Consider the following 21839-nt stretch of genomic DNA (forward strand, 5'->3'; position numbering starts at 1 on the left):
CATATGTATGATTCTTCAGATTGAATAACTCTTCTCATGATTATTAATGTATGCACATGACTAATACGAACGGCTGTACTTTCGCTAATTTTCATCTCCGCAGTAGAGAATTTCGATTATTTAAATATTTAAATAAAATGATTGATTAATTCTCATATAAATAATATAATAATAAATAAATCATCGTTATTTAATTACGAGTTGGAATGTTTTCATCATAAATTTCAGTGTTAAAAATTAATTAAATTCTCTGCTTTCGAAGCTTGAAAAATTTGGGAACATAATTATTGTTACTTCAAGCGCAAAAGAATACATTTTCTCAATAAAATAGAAAGAAACACTCGAGAGCAATCCGAAGGCCGCGTAACAACAAATGCATTGCGCTAATCGGAAGCGCATTCGCAGGCCGTTGATCGTGGGCTGTTGCGATGGCATTATTACGTGCATTCTGATGCATATGTAAGTATGCATATTAGAATGTGTTCCTCGCCCATTGTCTTGCTGGTCTCATAATTCGTAAAACTACGAAAGTACATGGATCCAAAGAGATCATCGCACCCACGATTCCATTGGAAGTGACATGAAAGTTTCGAATCATTCGCGATGACAATGCAAAAATTAAGAAATCCGGGTGTTTAATATTACACGAATCATGAATCATAAGTTCTTAATTATCGCAAAAAAATACTCTCATAAGTTACCTTAATATTATAGATCGAGATATAACGTATAATGAATCATATCGCGATACAAATAAATGAATTTATTAATTAATTATTTAGAGACGTGGTTTTATCACGAAATGAAGTCGAGCGCGACGTGTTTTAGCAGACAATAGGCAGCTATTGGAAAGCTATCGAAAGAACGGTGATAGGTTTCAGCCAAGAGTAAGGTCGTCTCGGCCAATGGGATAATCGGAGCAGGATGATTCTTCGTAGCATGATCTCAGGGAGGTCTCGACACGATCGCTCGAAGGAAGCGACGATCCCACACACGCACTCACTTCGGCAAATATGTAGGCTCTTCTCTCCATAAAGCACACGAAGCATCTTTCGAGGCCTCCTCGAGTAGGGGTAAAGTGAGAGTTGGTATAAAAGGGGATTTCTTTCCTCTCCTGGGATCGCAGTCGATCTCGTTGGTTTGCGACCATCTTCTTACGTTTATACTCCTCCATCGTACTCCTGTCGCACGTTCACGTCGATTTGTCTTGTTGCAAGGTGCACGTCTCGTGAGTCAGGATGAAATACGTGGTAAGTAACAGCGAGAACCTTTCTTCCGGAAGACTTCCGGAATTCAATCAAGCGCGATACGGTTCTATCTCCTCAGGGTAGAAGAAATAACATTATGTTCTTCCATTGTTTTCGATTATCTTACTGCAGATCAAAATATGTATATTAACTGCTTTCTTATCAATGTTGAATAACATTAATTCTACTCTTTTTATTAAATTTATTACATTCGTGAAAAAAACGATATTGGACTACAAAAATTTTCTTTATTACTCTTTATTACTTTTTACTACTTTTTTAAATTTATCTAATATCCTCTTTTTTCCAGAAACAGAGACAAATCAAATATATATATTATAAAATAAAATTTATTGACTTGATAAAAAAAATAATTTTAAAAAATTTATTCTAAAATTTAATAGAGTTTGAATAACTTCAACTATAATAATGCAAAAAATTCTATTTAAAAAATGTATATTTAATCAGAAGACTTATCTGACGTAAGATAACGAAAAAAGTAATACTTGTAGAATTTTAAGATCTTGTCATCATCATCGTCGCATTGCGACACAATTCGCATTTATTAATTTGTATGCGTGAGATGCATCGTTAAAGTGACGAAATAATAAGAATAACTGTGTGGGATTATAAAAAACCTAGAGTTTTACATAATCTAAAGACTGATATGAATCGCTAGTTTTCGAAATCACTTTCATCAAATATATTTACATACATTAACTCGTAACTGTTTTTATTAAAAAATTTTGCAACAATTAATATTAATATCTGCGCGTATTACATTATCTTTTTTTCTCTTTTTTAATAGTCATAATGCAGATGAATCGATGTTGATAAGTCAATTATAAATCTTGTAATAAAATTACAAGAAAGATTGTTGTAGAGATAAGTTTCCGATTCTATTAATAGATATAAAATAGAAGTGATAATGGGACAAGTAACGCGATATCAAGAAATATAGGAGGGGTTCGCGATGGGTTGGGATGAAACGGGACGAACCCAACGGGTCAGGAGTTAAACGACCCGTGCTGGCATTTGCTTCTTACTTTCACTCATCTCCTGAGAGCGCATCGCCCGATTTCGTAGCAGAGAAACCGATAAATCCACTTTGGCATTCTTGTTACGCTCTTCCGTGTCGACTCTCGTCGATCATTTGATCCGCTAATCCATCTAATTTCAGAATGTCGATTAGAAAGGGAACAAACTGACGTAATTTGAACCTAATGATATAATGTTTTTACTTAACCACATAATTATATCGATCGCAATTCTGCGTTTTAGAAAAATATATCTTAATCACGCATTTTCACAATCGAGACAGGAATGTAACATTTGGAATTTTTTTTCAGGCGTTAGCAATGATTCTGGGATTGGCGGTGGCACAGGAGCCAAATTATCATGGACGCAATAACTATCAGCAGGATGATGGACAACATGTCGACAATAGACGACCTACATCTACTACACCTATCCCGATTTTGCACTGGAACAAACAACAAGAACATGATGGAACATATAAAACTAGGTACAATCATATTTTCTAAAATAATTTTAAATTCAATATACAATTGTCTTAAAAATATTAAAAAATTAATTATTAAATAAATAATTAAATATTGCAAAGATAATACTAACTAGAGTATTTTTGAACAAAAAAAAGTTTTCCAAAAAAGAACTACATACAATACTAAAAATAATGATGTAAAATTTCAAATCTTTGAAATCTCTTGTTTCTCATATAATATCTCGCCTTTATATATATTGCAAATATATTTCGCCGAGACAACGTTTTATGCGCTTTATATAATTATATATCAGCCATAATATTCGTTGGACGAAGATTCGATGTAATCCCAAAAACGCCGACGCAATACCGTGAATGGGCTTCATCACTTGAATTCGTCTTGAATTCGCATAAACTTCGGCGAGCATTTTAATATTATGTAATGCGGCTCGATTTCTGAGCCGCACGTTTGCGCAATCGATTATTTAACACCCTGGCAATTTGGATCTCGCAGTTACGAAACGGGTAATAACATCATTGCCGAGGAAAGCGGCTACATCAAGACCATCGGTGAAGGTGAAGACCGGGCGGAGGCGATCGTTCAGCAAGGCACCTTCTCGTACACGAGTCCCGAGGGACAGCTGATCACCATTCACTACACCGCCGACGAAACTGGCTTTCACGCGCAGGGCGATCACATTCCCACGCCACCACCCGTTAGCCCAGAGATCCAGAAAGGCCTCGACCTCATCTACGCGGGCATTCGTCAGCAAGAGGTAACTATACTCACCTTTCCTCTTCCGTCCAACCCTCACTGCCGCCAATTGCTGAAGGATCCTTTTTCCTTAGTGACGCATTATTCGAGATTTCGCGACATTTTTTCAGCTAGAATCTAATCCTGATAAATTAATTTTATAAGATTTTATTATTTTTGGTTTGTAATTAAGAAAATATTTATGCAATTAAATTCTCAATTTAAGCGCTGCTTGTCTAAGATAGATATCAGCATTTAAAGCTATAGGTAGGTTAAGGAATATGAAAATTAAAGAATTTTTTGCAAAATTACTCTAAGATATATAAGAGGAGATAAAAGGGGAGATTCATTCATGGTGAACGGATAAGGGAAAGAAAGAAAAATAACAAATGTAAAAGTTTACTGCTGCATTCAACATTAAAATCCATTCACAATTTCCTGTCCTCGATTATCCCTACTTGGTCCTTTCCTCTCTCACCAGTGCTTATCACTTCTGTTCGTGTTCACATTCATGTTCACCTTTATGGAAGACGTTCTCCTCGATCTTATGGGAAGAAACTTCTGTTTCGTCAGAGCTAGCATAGGTCACGGTTTCCACAAGCAGGATTTGTGAAAAGTCACTCAGTTATTTCTATATATGTATTCTACGTGAGCGCACTTGCAAAATCGTGATAGCGATCCATATCGATGAAAAGACTAAAGATCGCTACATAGTATAAATGACTTGCGCAAAGAGAAGAAAAAGCTACTTGCTATCGCACACGGTTTCCTCTCGACCCTCGTTAATCATCATGTCACTATAATCGCACATCAGCTACCAGTTTTCTTCTGCTTTTACTCTCATTGGAGTAGAAAACTATAATCTTATATGCGTTACAGGAAGCGTAACATAAATTCATGCCGAGAGATTTGCATGCAATTAAAATTGTTTCACAGACCGCGATAATTATTAATATTCTATCACAACACTGTCGAATGATTCATTAATCGTATTTTATATTTCTATATCTTATTTAAAAAAATAAAAGTAGCAATTTTTAAATTCAAAATTACAAAATGTGAAAAAAATCGAAATAAAGGTACTAAATCTTGTAAAAATATGATTGTTTTTTATACAATAATGATAAAGATAATTCTAATGCTTACTTGTGACATTCAAATAAACTCCATTTAATTCCGATCAAAGAATTTTTTCAAATAATCAGACTTTGCATTAAATTTCTCATGAAACTGCTAGCAAAAGCAATTTATTGTTATTAATTTTTTAGGAAGAAGAAGCTCGCGCAGCTGCCGTAAAGTCGCAACAACCATTCAACCAGCAAGTTGATAGGCGGGACGACTACAACAGAAAGTATCAGCAGTGAGCCATCGTCAAGCCTCTTCCGATGTAGCGTATTTACAGCACTGTATCGTTATCAAAAAAATAGCAATTAAGTTGTTATATATAAGTTACGTTACCCCTTGCGCGTTCCGAATACACTCACCCATTATGTGTATACATTTGCAGTAAGAGACATCGCTTGATAAGTTCGTCTTCGTTCTTCTATTCTTCCACCATTGATCACGTCGATCTTTTCTGAATGTGACATTATCATTGATGATTTATCCCTATCTCTTTTCTTTCTTCCTTTTTCTCTCTTACTCTCCCTCTATAACGGAGATGCCGTCGTAATTGTGCTCTTTGAGTGCTGGGAATTGACATTTCTTGTTGCGATAAAGAAGAATGTCACAAGAGAAACTCCACCAGCGACCTAATCTAATCGATTTTACACTACATTTATTCATAGTGCTCATTTCTATATGTTCTATATGTAATAATTTTGTTTCTTCAATGTGCGAACTCTTGGAATCTCGACACATTTTATATATTAATACATATTTCCTTTTTATATCATATACAAATAATTGTTTTTTTTATATAATTATGAAACAACAACAAAATTTTTGAACCATCCTTTCTTCTCTAATATCTTCTAATTTTTTAACTATGTCTTAAAATATTCTTTATATAGCATTTCGCTTTTTTATATGTTATATAATTTATTTAATATTTCACATTATTTCTTTTTTCTATCTCTGGATTATCATAGAAAAAAATATATATTTACGAAAGCATTAAATACAATTTTTCGACAATTTGTTCGTATCTTGTCAATACAATTGATAACAAAAACAGAAAATATTTTATATAAAAAAGAATCAGATAATGCATTCTTTGAATAATCAAATAGACTATCTGCCAATTACACATTTCTACAAGTTATCAAACGTACATATATTTATTCTCATGCATGTTTAAATCATGTATAAATCTATACATGAGCATGCAGAGATATTCAATAAATTTTTCATAAGATAAAAATTATTGATATTTCTAGTGCAAGCTATAAACGTTATATAAGCGATCGATAGAAATCTATCGTTGATCCGCGCTTAGAGATGAGAGAAAACAGAAGGTAAGAGGGAAGCTAAAAGAGCACATTTAACGCATGCATTTAAGCAAAGCGTCTTTATTGTTAGTTTCATAGTATACATAAATCTATATAAGGGTGTCAGTCTTCGAGCGAGAAGTCTTCTTTTCAGAGAGAAGAGAAAAGAGAGCGCACTTTGAGGCCAGTGAAACTTTTCGAGGTAGCACGTCAAGGCCGGTGAAACTTTAAATGAAGTATGATAGCAGAATAAGCAGATGTTGGTGCTTCTGGATGCACGCTGCATTGTCATTACAATTATACGACAATAAGTGAGATGCGGCGTGCAGGCTCTAGGATTGCACTGCGTGACGTGATATTGCGTGAATAAATATTTTTGTATTTACAAACGCGATGCACGCGATAATGCCGTTCCCGTTGAAATTGAACAAATGACATAAATAATAAGCAAAAATTTGAGATTCTGGCATTTGTTTAAAAGTAATTACGATAACTGTATAATATAGAGTCATAAAGATAGATTTATAAAGAGTCTTATAAACAAATAGATTTATAAAGAGATTTATAAAGACCAAGTATCTCTCTTCAAAAAAGAGTTCAAATATATTGAGAAAAATGTTTGTGACACATAATACTATCACTTGGCATAAACGAAATGTGCATTATCAGAATAAAATCACGCGTTTACGTGATATTCTGGTATCGAAAACTCTTATCTATATATTTCAGCCGGGACTTTCTTGATATTTAAATACAAAATTAATTTATTTCATTTTTTAGCAATTTCAACAAAATTTATTAGCATACACTGCATAATATTTTTGTCAATTTTTAAATAAAATATAATAAGTTGCATGCGCCGGAAATAGAGTGTAGCTAAAAATGTTAAACTTGTTACAAATGCCGACAGTATTCGGAATCAATGTGACATGTGTTATAATTTCACATCAAACATAGTCTCAATGAGATGTGATCCAGAGTTTTTTAAACTTTCAATTTTTTTATTAATTTAATTCTCTTTGCAAATAACACTTGCATATTTTAAGTAGATTTTTATTTACTCGATCTTCGTAAAAACTATTTCATATATCACATGTTTGACATTCCGTGCAAAAACGATTATTCGCTCTCGCAATTATTACGAAATAAGTTAAGCACAAAGCGATAGCTTGCATACAAATCGTGTTCCTTGACCTCCAGACAGATATGTTGATGATGTCGCTCGCCAGGGATTTTATAATCCGCAAATCGTAATTAACTACGAGCACAGAGTGGAACGGCACGATTCTCATCGTCATATAAAAGAACGGAAAGTGCGCGATGTATCCGCTTTTATCTAACAATCAGCACCTTTGTCACGACTTAATAAAGTTTAACTTAACGATTAACTAATCCTACGCGGTTCCTTTGTCGTTTGGCACGAGCGGATACCTTAAACGACGCAGCAGATTAATTAGTACGTAGAAATATTCAGACGCACGCATTAAACTAGAAGAAAAACTACGTTAGCGTCAGCAGAGTAAGAGGTACAAAGCTATCAAGATTTTTCCGAATCTGCTGCGCTGAGTTAATCCTACAACGCGTAATGAAAGACGATATTATATATTTTTACAATTAAACATTTTTAAGATATAATTAAACATGTAAGTCATCAGTGCATAGATAATCTCGTAATTCATAAATTTGATATTTCGCTATGGTGAAATGCTTTGCTAACAAATAAAAAAAAAGATAACGCGTTGTAGGATTAATGTATGATCCGCTCATACCAAAATGCCAACCTATTCTATTTTGATTCATCAGGTGGAATTCTCTTATCGTAGTTCAATATTCGCCAACAGTGGAAAAAGGTAAAAAAAAAATAAAGATTTTGTAGAGAGACATGTAGGAATTTACATTGAGAGATAATCCATTTGAACAAAATTTTTTCTGAAAAAAATGTTGCCATTATATACTACTTCAACAATATCTTGTATAAATGAGAATAAATTTTCTAAGGTATCTCTCGGTATGAAAATGTAGGTTACCGAAGCTTACGCGTATGAAGCTTATACGCGAAACAATAGTAACCGAGAGTCTTCACACGCTTCATAGATCGATGACGCAACTGGAAAACTTGGCGAACATTGTCTAAGACAATTTTACAATTTTCCATTTTTTTCAAGGAAGTCCCACCGCGCTTCCCTGAAAACTAAATCTAGTCCAGCATGGCATCTAACGTCGTCTCTTCGCGGTATCCGATCATCTGCTCGCGATAATAACGCAACAATAGCAGAACGACGAATCAGGAAATGAAGTGAGCTACCGTCGTGAGATTCTCGATAAAAGTCTTTGTTTTTATATCTCGCTCCCTCTCTCTTCTTTATTATAATATAATCCATACTTTTTTCTTTCTGTTAAACTTTTTTTCCCCGCATGCGATCATCTCCTGATTCATTCGATCCTTGCATTCCTCGTAACGCTATATTATTTCGGATAATACTGGTAACCGTCGGCAATGTTAACACAACGGAATCGTACAGAAAAGGAATCGTGGCACTTGGAAAAATGTTATATAAGAAATGTTGGTGATCGAGAATTCTCCGTCGTTATTCTTTCCCATGGAAAGTAGAGCGTTTCTATCTCTACTCGCGAGATTCTATTGATCATTTTTCCTGCTTTCAACATTCGTCGGTTCTATCGCGGCCGGAAAATCGGCGACGAACGAAAAATATTCTTCGGAGAACATCGACAACGGGCAACAGTTGAATTCGATGAACGGTCTCGTTATCGAGATCATCGAGTCGAACCGAGGCCGTTCAGCGTCGATGCAGTATCGGATGCGATGAGTTCCTCGCGATAAACGTCGTGCTACAACTATTACGACGAGGAAGCTTTCGAAGAGGTTCTCGAGACACGTGTCCTGGACAGATCGGGCGGAAGCGGATCGTAGGGCGTCGCGTTGAAGCCGACGTATCGGTTGTTCTTCTTGTGGAGGAATCCGCCGTTTACAGGATCTGTCCTGTAATAAATCACGCGTCTGATACCGAACGGATCGATGTAGCCGAACGAGCCAACATTGTTGCCGAGGGGCTCCCGTTCCTCTTCGTGATATTGTCTCCTCAGGTAATACTGGAAACCGTTTGCCGTGGTGTAAGTGCCATCGTAAGGCGGGAACTCGGCCAAAGAATCGCTCCGAGAAATTGGACTCGGCCTGTTGGAGGAGCTGATAGCAGAATCGTAAGGAGCTTCAAGGAGCTGAGTCGGTGGTCGAGCTACAGATCCGCGATAGTAAGGTCGTTGATAAGTTTCCAGACTCTGTAGTCCAGATCCAGAAGAGGAACCTCGATTCGAATAGTAATTGTTCCCCGAAATCGAGTAGAACGGTCGAGGTCTGATAGTCGTCGGAGTGTAATAACCGGAAGTAATATCATTATCGGATATTGGTACAATGGCATTAGAATCTGGTCGCCTGTAAAACATGAATAAATTTTACTTTAGCAAGCTATATTGTAATATATTAAATATACTTGATAAGTCTTTCGATCATTCTTTACCTGAAAGGATTAGGCGGTCTTCTGGGTCTAGCCAGAACTCCAGTTTGTGCCGGAACTTTCTTCGCTTCCGCCACTGCATCCTGGATAGGTCGATCTTTACCCACATAAACCATTTTTGATCTAAAAAAATTCCGACGTTTCGTATGAATTTCGAATAAATTTTGTCGTTATAAGTTAATTTTGTTTTTGGTCGAACTGACCTTAATATCCGGAATCCCTCGTGATCCGCTATATAATCCTTTAGTCGTAAATATCCGAGAGGGTCCAGCCAGCCTTCCGTGCCGATCACCGTCCCATCAGCCAACCTCTTTTCTTTCCTATACTGACCGTTTGATGTTTGATAGCGAAAAAACCTTTCTGGGCCCTCATCGGTCTGAATGTGATACTGGGTGTTGGGATTTAGATTCCAGCCGCTTCGTTGGGCCTCGATCTCGTCCGCTGTCAGACACAGCGCCGAAACCTGCAACGTGAATCTGCTTGAATCGTTTCCGCGTCAATCCCTCATTAATGCTATTGATAGAAAATAGAAGCGTCTCATTAGAATTTTAAATATCTATTCGAGAGATTTTGAATATTCATAATCAATATCCATTACACTTTAATTACAAATAGAATTTTTGTTAAAGATTAAAAATAATTTAACATAAAAGATTTTATACGTACACTTTTGTTTTATTTTTTAGATTTTATTTTAAACGTACAACAAATACAAATAATTACTATGTTTCATGTACATAATTTAATATACTATATCTAACAATATATTTCTTTGAAATTTTACTGAAAAGCTATAGAAAGATTCGATTACTGCTATGATAGTAAATTAATTTATATAATAATTTAATTTATTAATTTATTGCATACAACAAATGAATCATATAATTTTGATATCTATCTCTATTGCAGAGAATAAAAATGAAACATGCTGGCCAGATGTTTTAAAATATAATGGATCTAAGATCTCAAAAAGGAAGAGCACACACGCGAATCCCTAGTTAACTGACGACAAACTGTGCAAGGGATGCGAGAAGCTACGTGAAGCATCTCTTCGCGAATTAGTCAGCATCGTTTCTCAGGCTATGAGAGAGAGACCTGTCTCTCTTTCTTCTTCATGGTTGTTTGTAGGCGCGGCAACATAAACTCCGCTTCGCCTGTCGGTCGTAATCACTCCATTTACGGCGTTACGACCCGAAGACGATGAACGTTCCGTTTCGAGACTTCAGACCAAGCAGACTCAAGACGACTCGTTTTACTTCGGCAAATTTTTCACAGCATTTGATGGCAAAGTCATGCTGCTTTGCTCGTACATGAGCATATATCACATCACGATTGGCAACAAAAAGTTCAACCACTAAAAGTATATTTACGCGATAGCTGAATTCTTGTTATAAATTTAAGTCGTTAAGCTTTTGTAGAGAAGACTTTCTGTACATTGCGTACGCGTGTATTCTTTAGATGTTGCTCTTTATGTTGCTAACTTTTTTATTCTTTTCATGATCGTTTCAAAGGAAATACAAACGCGATAAAAAGAGATTTTCTTGAAATTAATTTTCTTTTTATAAAAGCATACGCGCGCGCGTAAAGAATCGTAAATTCTGATTGCGAAAAAAGATTAATCGATGATATCCGACAATTATTAAGATCACAACTTTCTTCCTCTGCGTAGTATAAATTATTTTTACAACATTATACCGACATAATAATTAAAAAAATACGCATTGTGTGTCTCATCTCGATTTATGTATAAAAATAAAATTTCCAGGTTTCAAATGATGTTTCGTTCTTGCTTGTCGTCATGATAAAAAGCTTGAAATCCGTATATTGGTCCATGATTTATGATTATTCACGCCTTCTTGTTTCGGAAATAAAATAGAAAGTCGATAAAAAGTCGAAACGTGTAACAAATCCTCATTTTACGCAGCGATATCTGGGACCTAGACCTATTCGCTGCGCGTTTAACCAGAAAATATACGCTACACTGTACCACAATAATTCCGACGACGCGGAGAATGCAGTGCCTTCTATCGTAATATCTTTCATAGCGGAGAACATTGCGCGCAAACACGGTGGTCACGTAAGAGATACTTATCCCTTCTATCGCGGATTTTGCGTGGGATTGACCAAGACCACGAGGTCCACCTCTCGTCGGTCCATATTAAGAGATGCCGGGTCGACTGAGCGTAGGGCCGGCGGAGTAAGTATTACGCATCAAGGTATTTTATGGAATAACCATTTCTTTAGGGAAATTAAGAATAGCGCTAATATTTGCAAAAATATGAAAAAAGAAATATAGATAATTTTCCTTTAAAAAATGTTTTCTTCTATTAAATTTAAAAAGTTTAAAAAATTATACGCAACATATTTGATTTTTTTCAAAAATATTAAATATAAGTAAACATTAGATAAATAAAACAATATTTGTGCAAGAGTATATCTACATGCAAGAATAGAATAAGATCAAGTTTTTCTTAACCGATTAACTCTATTCCATAGATATCTTCGCGAATGTGATTTTGTTTTATGGGACATATAGTGTAGTGTCAAGGTACGCTACAATTGACCTTGGACCTTCCCATATATCACACATGTGCTTAATACCCATCGCGTTACTGCATTTCTTCGCTGGAAAGAGTTCACACTCGAGATTGCTTTTGTATCCTTGAAACTGGTTCACTTGCTGCGAGGCATTTTAACTTGAAAAATGATAGTTGTTGTAGGAGTCGGACTCAATGTTAGGTCGACATCCTTGAAACGAGCATCCTTGAGAGACGATTTTGTTTTTACATACGCGCGAGGCATTCTGATGAAGTCTTATGGGTAAGCATCTTTGATCTACATCAAATTGATTATCTAATATTCTATTTATAGACTAGATATTTACGTAAAACTCTTCGAAAGATCCCTTGTCGATAGATCTTATCGATTCTATCATTTCGATATTGTCTGTATATGCAGGACGTCTTTTTCTGCATTCCTTTCTGATATGGCTATAGTCTAAACTTTTGAGAACAAGAAGAGACTATAAGAATTAGAATCTGTAAATCTCATGATATAAATTACCTATATAGCTTTTATACATTGTAGGGTGTAGCTTTTCTTTTCCGGAATTCGCAGTTCACTTTTGTTATTGAAAGAGAATACACATGAATGCTTTTCCTATACCTATCTTCGTCAAAATTATAGTGCTCGCAAGCAATAAGTATTAATTTTCTTTCAAGCGGAACTGTGTTTCTTCTTCCTAATAATATCATGGAGGAGAATCGAAATGTCGTATTGTCAGAGTCAATGAAAAATATTCGTTCATTTAGTTTAGTAAAAAACTTTGTTTTGTAATGTAAGCTACAGGTGTTAATTTATAAATGTACATGTTACTCATTATCGCTTGCAGTAAAACTTTATAGGCGTAGATTAAAGCTCATTCCCTTATGTACATTAATTAAAATTACCTAGAATTTAACTGATTTTCTTTCTCTCCTCCTCTCTCTTTCCAGAGTCACAAAGAGAGATTCATGAGAAAGTAATTTAACAGTATCTTAAAACGAGAGAACGTACAACGATCTTCTCGCCTGAACCACGCCGCGTTAGTGAAAGAGTTATTCTACGGATAATCACGATCCTCCCAGGCCGGGATCGTAAACAATCGAGAGGAGGAATAAATTGCGTTATGTATCAAGGACTCAACACAGTGGCACGAATTTCATTCACGTCGTCATAATAGGGCGCGATTCGCAAGAACTTGAGAAGTCTAGCGCACGTTTCAAACCTCGCCACGCATCATTTTCATCTTCTTAAAGGAAAGGCGTCGTTTCGGCCGGCGATTCTGCACGAGGCCATCCAAGCTGCGCGATTAACCCGCTAAATTATCATTGCACCGTCCATTGTCCCGGCCGGTCACGGTGATTTCACTTCTGTACAGAAGTCCGCCGCGGCTCCTTTCGCTTGCTTCCGCTGCGCCGTTCTCCATCCACGCGATCTCCTTACTCATTAAAAACACTTACGCTCCCCCACAATTCCCACGTGTCTAATCACGTGATATAATCTGGCCATTATAATTGAGTTGCGCCCGAGAAAATTGGCAACATTGATAGCCGACAATGAATTCGGTATACTCGGAAAAGAAAATGACTACGCTAATTGCACAGGTAATTAATTAGTGATTAAACAAATTAACGAGATCCTCGCGGTCGATCCCTTTCATGATTTAACTGACAAGATAATTAAGTTGACATTGACATGTTTTTATCGCTTAAATTATCATATATTTAATATACATAATCATGTTGATCTTACAAGCAGTTTGAGCACATTTATTCTCTACACAATTATTTCGAATAAATAAATATTTTAAGAAATCAAGTGAATTGGGTGGTTAATTATTAGAAAGTTTAATAATTTAAATTTTATTTTATTTCTAAACTATTATATTTATTACATTGTGTCATACTATAAGTTACAAAAGCTATTTTGTAACTTATACCCTGAATAAGATTGTACGAGTTATTTGATTTTGTGTTTTATTGTCATTTATTTGAACATCTTCCACATTGTTCAATGTCGTATTAAAATTGAATTAATTTATTAATAATGCGCATTGTAGCACAGCGTAAAAAGCTTTTGAAATCTCGCATAAAGTATTTTTCGCGCTCGTGGTATGCAGCGTCATCGTTGGTGGCATCCCGCCGTGATCCACACTGCATCGCATACAATCGTAATATTACAAGTCGTAATCGTAGATCGTGTCGCGTGGTATGCGCGATCTCGTTTGCGATCTTACTTGGTATTCGAGGAGCGTCGGCGTTTCATGAACGCTCATCGCGACCTTCGCACAAACGCGCGCGCTAATTGATATTCGGAGCTGGCGATATTAATTGCCTTCGCGTACTTTTGATATTTACGACACAAGAATCAATGAGCATTTTTTCAACGAATATTTCATGTTCCATTCATTGTCAGTTCGCGGCATCAATTTTGTTGCTCATCATATATGCAGTAATCACTATTAAGGCTTTAATACCTAAGCTATTCGAGCTATAATCTCTTCTTAGTATTTAAGATCAAAATGTGCTCCCAATTTTATTCAAATACAAATGTCTTCTTATTATTCTCCATCGGTACGATTACATAAATAGTAAACGAAATTAAAAATGATAAATTCTCAGTTTACAAAAATGTTCTATAATTCATTAGATTATTTAAATTACGTTGAATAATAATATTAAATTATTTTTGTTAATGATCATATTTTAATTAATTAATATTGTAAAAACCGTGATAAGAGAATTCAATTAACAATAAAATTAACAAGAAAAAGGAAATATGTCAGAATAAGATTACTGCAATAAAAGAATATCGCGCCTAATTAAATCAGATGAGACGTTGTTAATAAGCTAATTACTAATATCTAAAATCTTATTTTCTCACAGCCTTTTAATTAATATCCATTCAATGAAAATTATAAGAAAAAGATATTTTTACTTGTTAATTTGAATAGTAATTGTCATTATTCTTATTCTTAGAAAATTCAACATTCTTGTAAATAAGCTGACAATAAGTCTATACATACATACATCTCAATGTATATTTAGCAATTAATGTTTGATTTTTATAATACATTAATGTTTCAAATGCATTTCTCAAGTTAAATAAATATGCCTAAATGAACGCAAAAATATATAACAAAACTATATAATTGAATACATTAGTTGTGAGTCACTGCGTTAGAAATAAAATGATCTCACAAGAATGGACTTTAATCTATGAACTGCATTGTCAGTTACGTGTGTATTTTTATTTGCATATCATCCGACCACACGACCAGAAGAGAGAACGTCCTCTTCTGTTATACTTCTATTCACGCGATTTTCACGGTACACGAGCTCGTGCATCGAACTCTCTCGGAGTACATAAGAATAGAGTCGGATGCCTCTTTCACGAGCGCATGCTCGAGTCGACTTTCATGAACGCCTTCCACAAATCATAGGTGTCAGTTTTGATCGGACATACGTTTCGCGCGAAGGTGCGAATATACACGTGATAAATTGCACTCGATGAGTGTGCGGAACAATCGACGGTAAACCGACACAGTGCTTACGCAAATGAGCTCGAATCGTCATCGTTAAATATATGCAAAGTATTGTACGTTCTCTTAACAATATATGGACGTTAAACACTTTCAATTTTTATCTAACGCTATAATTGTTCGATGTAAAATAGAAATTCGAACAATATTATAAATCGTTACAAAGCTATACTTAGACAAGTTTTTTTGTAGATCATATGTATTTTTCGTATTTAAATTCTTCTTGAAATCTTTCAAACATTAATTATTCTAATTTTATTACTTTCTTGATAGAATAAGTAGAGGAAAAGAGAAATCTATTAGAATATTTTTTATAATATTTATGTATAAATTGATTCAACAAGAATATATGCACATAAATTAAGTTTGTATTTATATGATGATCAAAGCTCTCTCAGCAAAGTGAGCAATTTTATTAATGTCATTTTATGAAGTTTATCTTCCCAATTTTTAAAACAGCGAGATTACGTAATAACTCTTTTGCCGGTTACTACTGGATGATTTAAGAAACCGCGCATAATCATCAGCTCGCGACTGATGATTGAGAATCCTGGAATAGCGTCGATGTAGAATTTCAATGTCAATGAGAATCAAACGTTCGTAACGTGCAAATCTATGAAAAGGTCAGCAACCTGACTTTGGATACGTCTCTACCAAGTTCAATGTCAATATCAGATTTTTCTTTATTAATCGCATATTTAATTCGATATTATTGATGCACTGTAAATATATGCAAGCATTAATAAGATAAAAATTAATAAAATGTATGAAATAATTTGTTTTATGATATCAAATTAATTATTATTAGTTAGATATTTTTTGCTGGCTAAAATTAATGTTATATATATAAAATGTGTGTATATTAAAATAAACGCAAGTTTATTTATGCATTTAAATCTGTAAATCCTACCGTTAAGAGATTGAGGCAAAGACAGGTTCGCAAAATCATGATCACGCCGGTGCAACCTTGCAATTTCCTCGGGGTTTCTTGTTTATCGTCTTGGAGTAATCACGGTGATCTCGTTGAGGCCCCAATAGGATCTTTTATTTCTTACGCAAAAGTCACCCGTTTACATACATTACTATCTCCAGCGATTAATCGCATAAAGAAATTTCTCGATCGAATAATAATATCTAAAATCTATATATAGATAAGTATCTCCTCTTAATCACGAAGCAAAGAAACGAGAGATCAACAAATACAGATTTAATCTTTCCGCGGAAGAAAAGAGGAGCACGTGATGTCGCGGCATTGAAAAATGTGCAAATATCGAAAATGAGAGAAGGGAAAATAAGAAGCACACCCACTTTCGCGAACCGGATGTCTACGGAACGAAAGGCGGAAGAGGATAGCGTCGACGAGTCATCGACTGCGTCGATGTCGTCGAGGCGGACCGGATGAAGGCGATACTATGACTGAGAACCGGCGGTGTCTCTGCATTTTCAGATCCGCTGTACGACGGACCTATGCTCCTTCCTTCGCGACCATCCCCCTCCGTAAGGAGACCGTTTTTCCCGACGACCAAGACCGCACTCGCCCACCATCGAGTACTCTACATTCGCGTTGTATGATGCGTGCTTCAAAGACAGGTCTGGAATTATTAACTGAGAGCATGCGTAATCGTTGCACGTGATTTCGCGGCGATCCTTTCAAATGACGTAAAGGGGTGGCGCTTCGATCCATATAAGATCAAGACATCTTCATCTGGATTTCTAGGATTTTTATCGTGCTTTATAGTAATTAACTCTCTTAAAATTAAATTTCCAATTTTTTAATAACTCAAGTATTTGTTTATTATATTAGTTTATGGTCTAATTAAAAGAGTCTACATAAATGCCATTAATAAAATTTGAGGAAAGAGAATGAGGAAATAGTATAATAGAAAGTATTTTCGAGAAATATTTTGTGTGTAAAATATGTAATATTCTTAATTTTAGACTTCTTTTAGTTGTTAACATTGTATCGTTGAGGAAATCATTGAGTTTATGAGTCTTGCATTTTTAATTCGTTGTGCATGACTGACAATCGTTTAAATATACAGACGCAAATCGCAAATAGCACGCGATCTTAACGTAATATAGAGGAAACTATATGAACAAGGAAAAATACATGATTTATATGAAATTTATAATTGTCTTCGATGAAAAAGATCGAGGTCCTGCAAGATTGTATTCTTATTAAGATATTATAGAAGATTGTTATAGCTTGTAATATAGTCATTAATTGTACTATAATTAACAATCTATAAGAGGTGGATAAAAGAGAAAATTATTATTAAAAAATTATTTTTTAAATTTATTTTAGCTGACTATAATTTATCGTATAAATGATATATGTATTTTATATATTTTTTCTTCTATTCTTTTAAAATTTTTATTATAAATAATAATAATTAAAATAATGTATCTTTTTTGAAATTGTTTCATAAATAATATTTTGCAGAGAAATATAATGAATCGTAATTATACCAATTACAACTCAAGGATATCATTCAGGATGTTATAATCAATCAAGAATACTTTACATATATTTTCTATTTATCAATTAAGATTTGCATATTCTTTACATTTTTTAGCAAGTCAGAAAAAATTAAAATGTGCATCACTTCTAATTACATTATATTGAATACATATTCTCGATAAAGTTCCCAGGACCTCGACAGTAACAGGAAGGAACGTTGCAGGTTTATGTCATCTTGCATATTTGCGTCATCTTTGGGTCAAGCAATCATCGTTCCGTAATCATGATTCGCATTACCCGTAATCATCTGACGAAACAAGCCCCACCAATCTAATGTTCGTTTTTAGTCACCGGAAGAATTTGTCATTTGCGTTAAAAATTGCATCCTCTGTAATCTCGCGTCAACTCAAAACACATATGATGACTAATCGTATGCGTCGCCACATACATTTCTTCTTCGCATAAATGACTAGCAAAATATTATTCATGTTTCCTATTTTGCAATAGACAGCATAAAGAATAATTTGTGATAATTGTTTTTTCTTTAAATTTATTTATCAATATTGTTATATTCATAAAAAATTAATTCTCTTTTTATTTTTTATTTTTTTATTTAATTATATTTAATAATTTTATATGTATTAAATTTTTAATATTATGTACTTTCTGATAGAATTACTTATATGGAGAGAAGGCGTAAGAGGATGCTCTACTTTTACGCATACAATGAATAATTATAAATCCGCTTCGATTGCAACGTCATGTTTTTGGGTTAAATATCAACAGATTATTTTGCGAGAAAGCGTAGAGCTTGTAAAAACAGTCATCGAGTGTTTTTATCGGCAATATATATAGAGGCTCCGATATTATCGAAACAAGCAAGGAAGTCGCACGATAGAGTTAAATGAAGCAAATAAAATTTCCTCTGTGAAATTAGTACGAAATTATCTCTTCGGAGATCTCACTATGATCCAAATAAATGATTCTAACATGATGTGAAATCTTGTTTTGCCGCGGATATTCAGTTTCCTATCGTTGAAGTGAATGGTATCGCGTTGGGACGTTAAAGATGCAAATGATGTAAATTAATAGCATCTGATGCTCTATATATGCGATACGTGACACTTTTGCGACGGTTTACATTATATTTATTTGATATCGAGAAACCGAAAGTGTGTTCAAAATATTCTGAAGCAACATTGAGAAAGCTTTAAAATATTACACAAAAATTGTGTGGGATGGAAAGATGTAATATACACAATCGCTAGAAGAAATAATCATTACGTCAGTAAAACGTCGCATCGTTTTATCATAAATATCTGCTGTCATTCATTTCCATTACACAGCGTTAAAAAATAGCATAGAAAATCGAAATACAGGAAAAAGGATTATAACAAAAGAGATTGTTAAAATAACTATAATCGCCTTTTAATTCGCAACTGATTATAAATACATTATAAATAGATACCAAGAAAAGAACGTCATCAGGCACGTTTCTCTTTCATCACCGGCGAATTGAAAACCCCGCACGTCCTATCGCCTCTATACTTGCTACTTTTAAAAACGTCTTGTTGCCAGAGCAGCTGAGAGTGCGCGACAAGATCGCTCTCGCGATTGTCCAAGGCGTGTGGGAGTGTGCTCTATTCACGTCCCTTTGAAACAAAGGCTTGAAGAGAGCGAATAGTTTTTTGACCAGAACCTTTCTTGCTTTTTAACACTAGACGATTAAAAAAAAATTAGAGAGATATTCTTTGATGAATTTAAGATCAATTCGCTCTTAACAAAGGAACGTTGTCAAACTTTTTTACGCGTATAAATATTCCATATTTTTATCAAATCACTAAGTTTCCTTGAGAAATAAAAACATAATTCTATCGTTCACTTATATTGTCGAAAATAAAGTCTTACTTTTTATCGTTTCTTCTAATTTTATAATAAGCACATTGGTTTTTTATAGAATTTTATATTTCATCAGTTATTAAAGTACTAATAACAAAAGTCAATAAACTGCGAAAGAGATTAATTAAAAGAAGATTAATTATAGTTTTTTTTTTAATTTCACAAACACATTCAGAATTGATTGAATTTCGAACCTTATTTTTAATAGACTCATCGATATTAAGATCATTCTATCACGCAAACCCGATTCACGTTCTACCTTTAATCTGACAGTCGAGTAGGTATCTACTGTGTATTTTCTCCTTTGCTTGCCACGCTTACGACGCGGTACTTTCACTTTTACGAGCAAAGTCGAGAGCAGAGGCAATTAAATAGGCGCCAGCGTGTGCGTATGCGTATGTGATCATTTTTATAGCGAAATTTTTGGAATTATTCTTATAGTTAAAAATTAGTACACAACACATATGCGTACATACATACATACAGATTGCTTTTGCAATTATCTGCAATAAATTCGTGTACTATTCAAGAATAATAGTTTTTATTTATTAGTGTTTAAAGGATAAGATTATAATGAGCGCAAGCTCATTAAAATATTATTAAACTTATTAAAAATCATACTCAAAACTTTTCAAAAATTAAAATTACTTGTTATAAATATATTTGTTTATATATATATATATATTTTTAAAATTTTTTAATTTAATATCTAAACATGTTTTATTTTGTTAAACAATGTTTATAAAAAGTATTAATTTTCTTTTAATTAATATATCTGAATTATTATGTCATCAAAATAATGGAGTTTTGTCAATTTGATGAAATTTTTATCAATATGATAACAATGATTGATATATGAATTATTATTCAGCAATTAAATGGAGCTCACGCGAGTTTGCAAGACCCGCAAGAATCATGCGTAAGAGAGTGCATATACCAGTACAGTTTTGCATTGTGCACGCGATGCAACAATTCGCACAGAGGAACGTCGACGAAATAAAATTCTCACGGCCGATATATATGCACACACAATCTTACGACAGGAAATTGATAAAATCATATACTCGTAATCCCGATGTGTATAAACGATACCGCCTGACATTGCGCGTATCCGCCACTAAGCACCCTCGTGTTGCAAGCTGTTTTCTCACTCTGTCTCAGTAGTCATTCATCTTAACATCAAATATCGCTATTACGTAGGCAAAAAAACTTCGAATATTTCTAAATTGACATTTTTATTCAGCATTAATAATCAGGCATTTTATTACACTGATAATGAAGCACACGACTTTCAAAAATTAATTATGTTATTAATCTTTTTATGAGGGAATAATTATTACGTCATAATTTTTAGAGAATTTGTATCTTCGTATAAAAAAAATATTATATTACACAATAGCAGCTATTGAAAAATGAATTAAAATTAAATAATATTGCTCTCATTTAGTGATATATTAGCGTAGAAGTAAAAAAATATAAAATATGTTGATATTTAAATGAAAAAAATATTAATCAGACTTCGAAAGTGCAATGATTAAAATCATCAGTATTGATTAGCAAATTTGTTATTGAAGATAATAATTAAGACTCACCACAAGCGGCAAAAGAGAGGCGAGTCTCCGCCGCATTCTGGTCTCTCAACGATAAACAGAGAGAGATTCGAGATCAATCAGTCGAGTTTGAAATTTTGCGCGAATCACGGGAGATTTTGCGGATGATCTTGTCGTGTTTAATCGTACCCGATCACTGATCAAAACGAAGCCTACCAAGCCGAAGCCAGATTGTACTTGCTGCCTACACACAAAACGAACCAAGGCTTCGTGTAGTTGCCAGAGTAGGATGAACCCACACAATTATCTTTTAGAAATATCTACTTAGCCATATGTCGAATCAACGATTTCGATAGATAAACAATTAAAACTGATTTTGC

General features: G+C 34.2%; 2 protein-coding genes across 3 annotated transcripts; one reads left to right on the forward strand and one right to left on the reverse strand.

The window, feature by feature from the left end:
• Positions 1-1133: 1133 nt before the first annotated feature.
• Cpr49Ah (cuticular protein 49Ah) lies at positions 1134-5475 on the forward strand. The gene is made up of 4 exons (XM_085486993.1): positions 1134-1250; positions 2597-2772; positions 3266-3527; positions 4774-5475. The coding sequence occupies exons 1-4, from the start codon at positions 1239-1241 to the stop codon at positions 4867-4869; spliced, it is 546 nt and encodes a 181-aa protein (XP_085343119.1). The 5' UTR covers positions 1134-1238; the 3' UTR covers positions 4870-5475.
• LOC114942034 (uncharacterized) lies at positions 3898-21637 on the reverse strand. 2 transcript variants are annotated; one of them, XM_029317302.2, is made up of 4 exons: positions 21502-21637; positions 9671-9930; positions 9471-9590; positions 3898-9385 (listed from the first exon to the last, which is right to left on the reverse strand). In XM_029317302.2, exons 1-4 carry the CDS (start codon positions 21535-21537, stop codon positions 8794-8796), a joined length of 1008 nt encoding a protein of 335 aa, XP_029173135.1. In that variant the 5' UTR covers positions 21538-21637; the 3' UTR covers positions 3898-8793. The 2 variants fall into 2 exon arrangements, with proteins under 2 accessions (XP_029173135.1, XP_029173134.1); XM_029317301.2 differs by lacking the exon at positions 21502-21637 and adding an exon at positions 16460-17034.
• Between the last annotated feature and the right edge of the window lie 202 nt (positions 21638-21839).

Source organism: Nylanderia fulva, unplaced genomic scaffold (assembly GCF_048542155.1).
Source record: "Nylanderia fulva isolate GAGA-0341 unplaced genomic scaffold, ASM4854215v1 Scaffold5, whole genome shotgun sequence".
In the NCBI taxonomy this organism is placed as follows: domain Eukaryota; kingdom Metazoa; phylum Arthropoda; class Insecta; order Hymenoptera; family Formicidae; genus Nylanderia; species Nylanderia fulva.

What these genes read in the sequence shown, in the direction of transcription:
- Cpr49Ah (XM_085486993.1), top strand. An exon ending in GATGGAACATATAAAACTAG is followed by an intron (nt 2,773 to 3,265) that starts GTACAATCATAT and finishes TGGATCTCGCAG; the next exon opens with TTACGAAACGGGTAATAACA. An exon ending in CGGGCATTCGTCAGCAAGAG is followed by an intron (nt 3,528 to 4,773) that starts GTAACTATACTC and finishes TTAATTTTTTAG; the next exon opens with GAAGAAGAAGCTCGCGCAGC.
- LOC114942034 (XM_029317301.2), bottom strand. Translation starts at nt 16,498, where the DNA reads ATGATTTTGCGAACCTGTCTTTGCCTCAATCTCTTAACG. An exon ending in TTTGCCTCAATCTCTTAACG is followed by an intron (nt 9,931 to 16,459) that starts GTAGGATTTACA and finishes TTCACGTTGCAG; the next exon opens with GTTTCGGCGCTGTGTCTGAC. An exon ending in AGACCGCCTAATCCTTTCAG is followed by an intron (nt 9,386 to 9,470) that starts GTAAAGAATGAT and finishes CATGTTTTACAG; the next exon opens with GCGACCAGATTCTAATGCCA.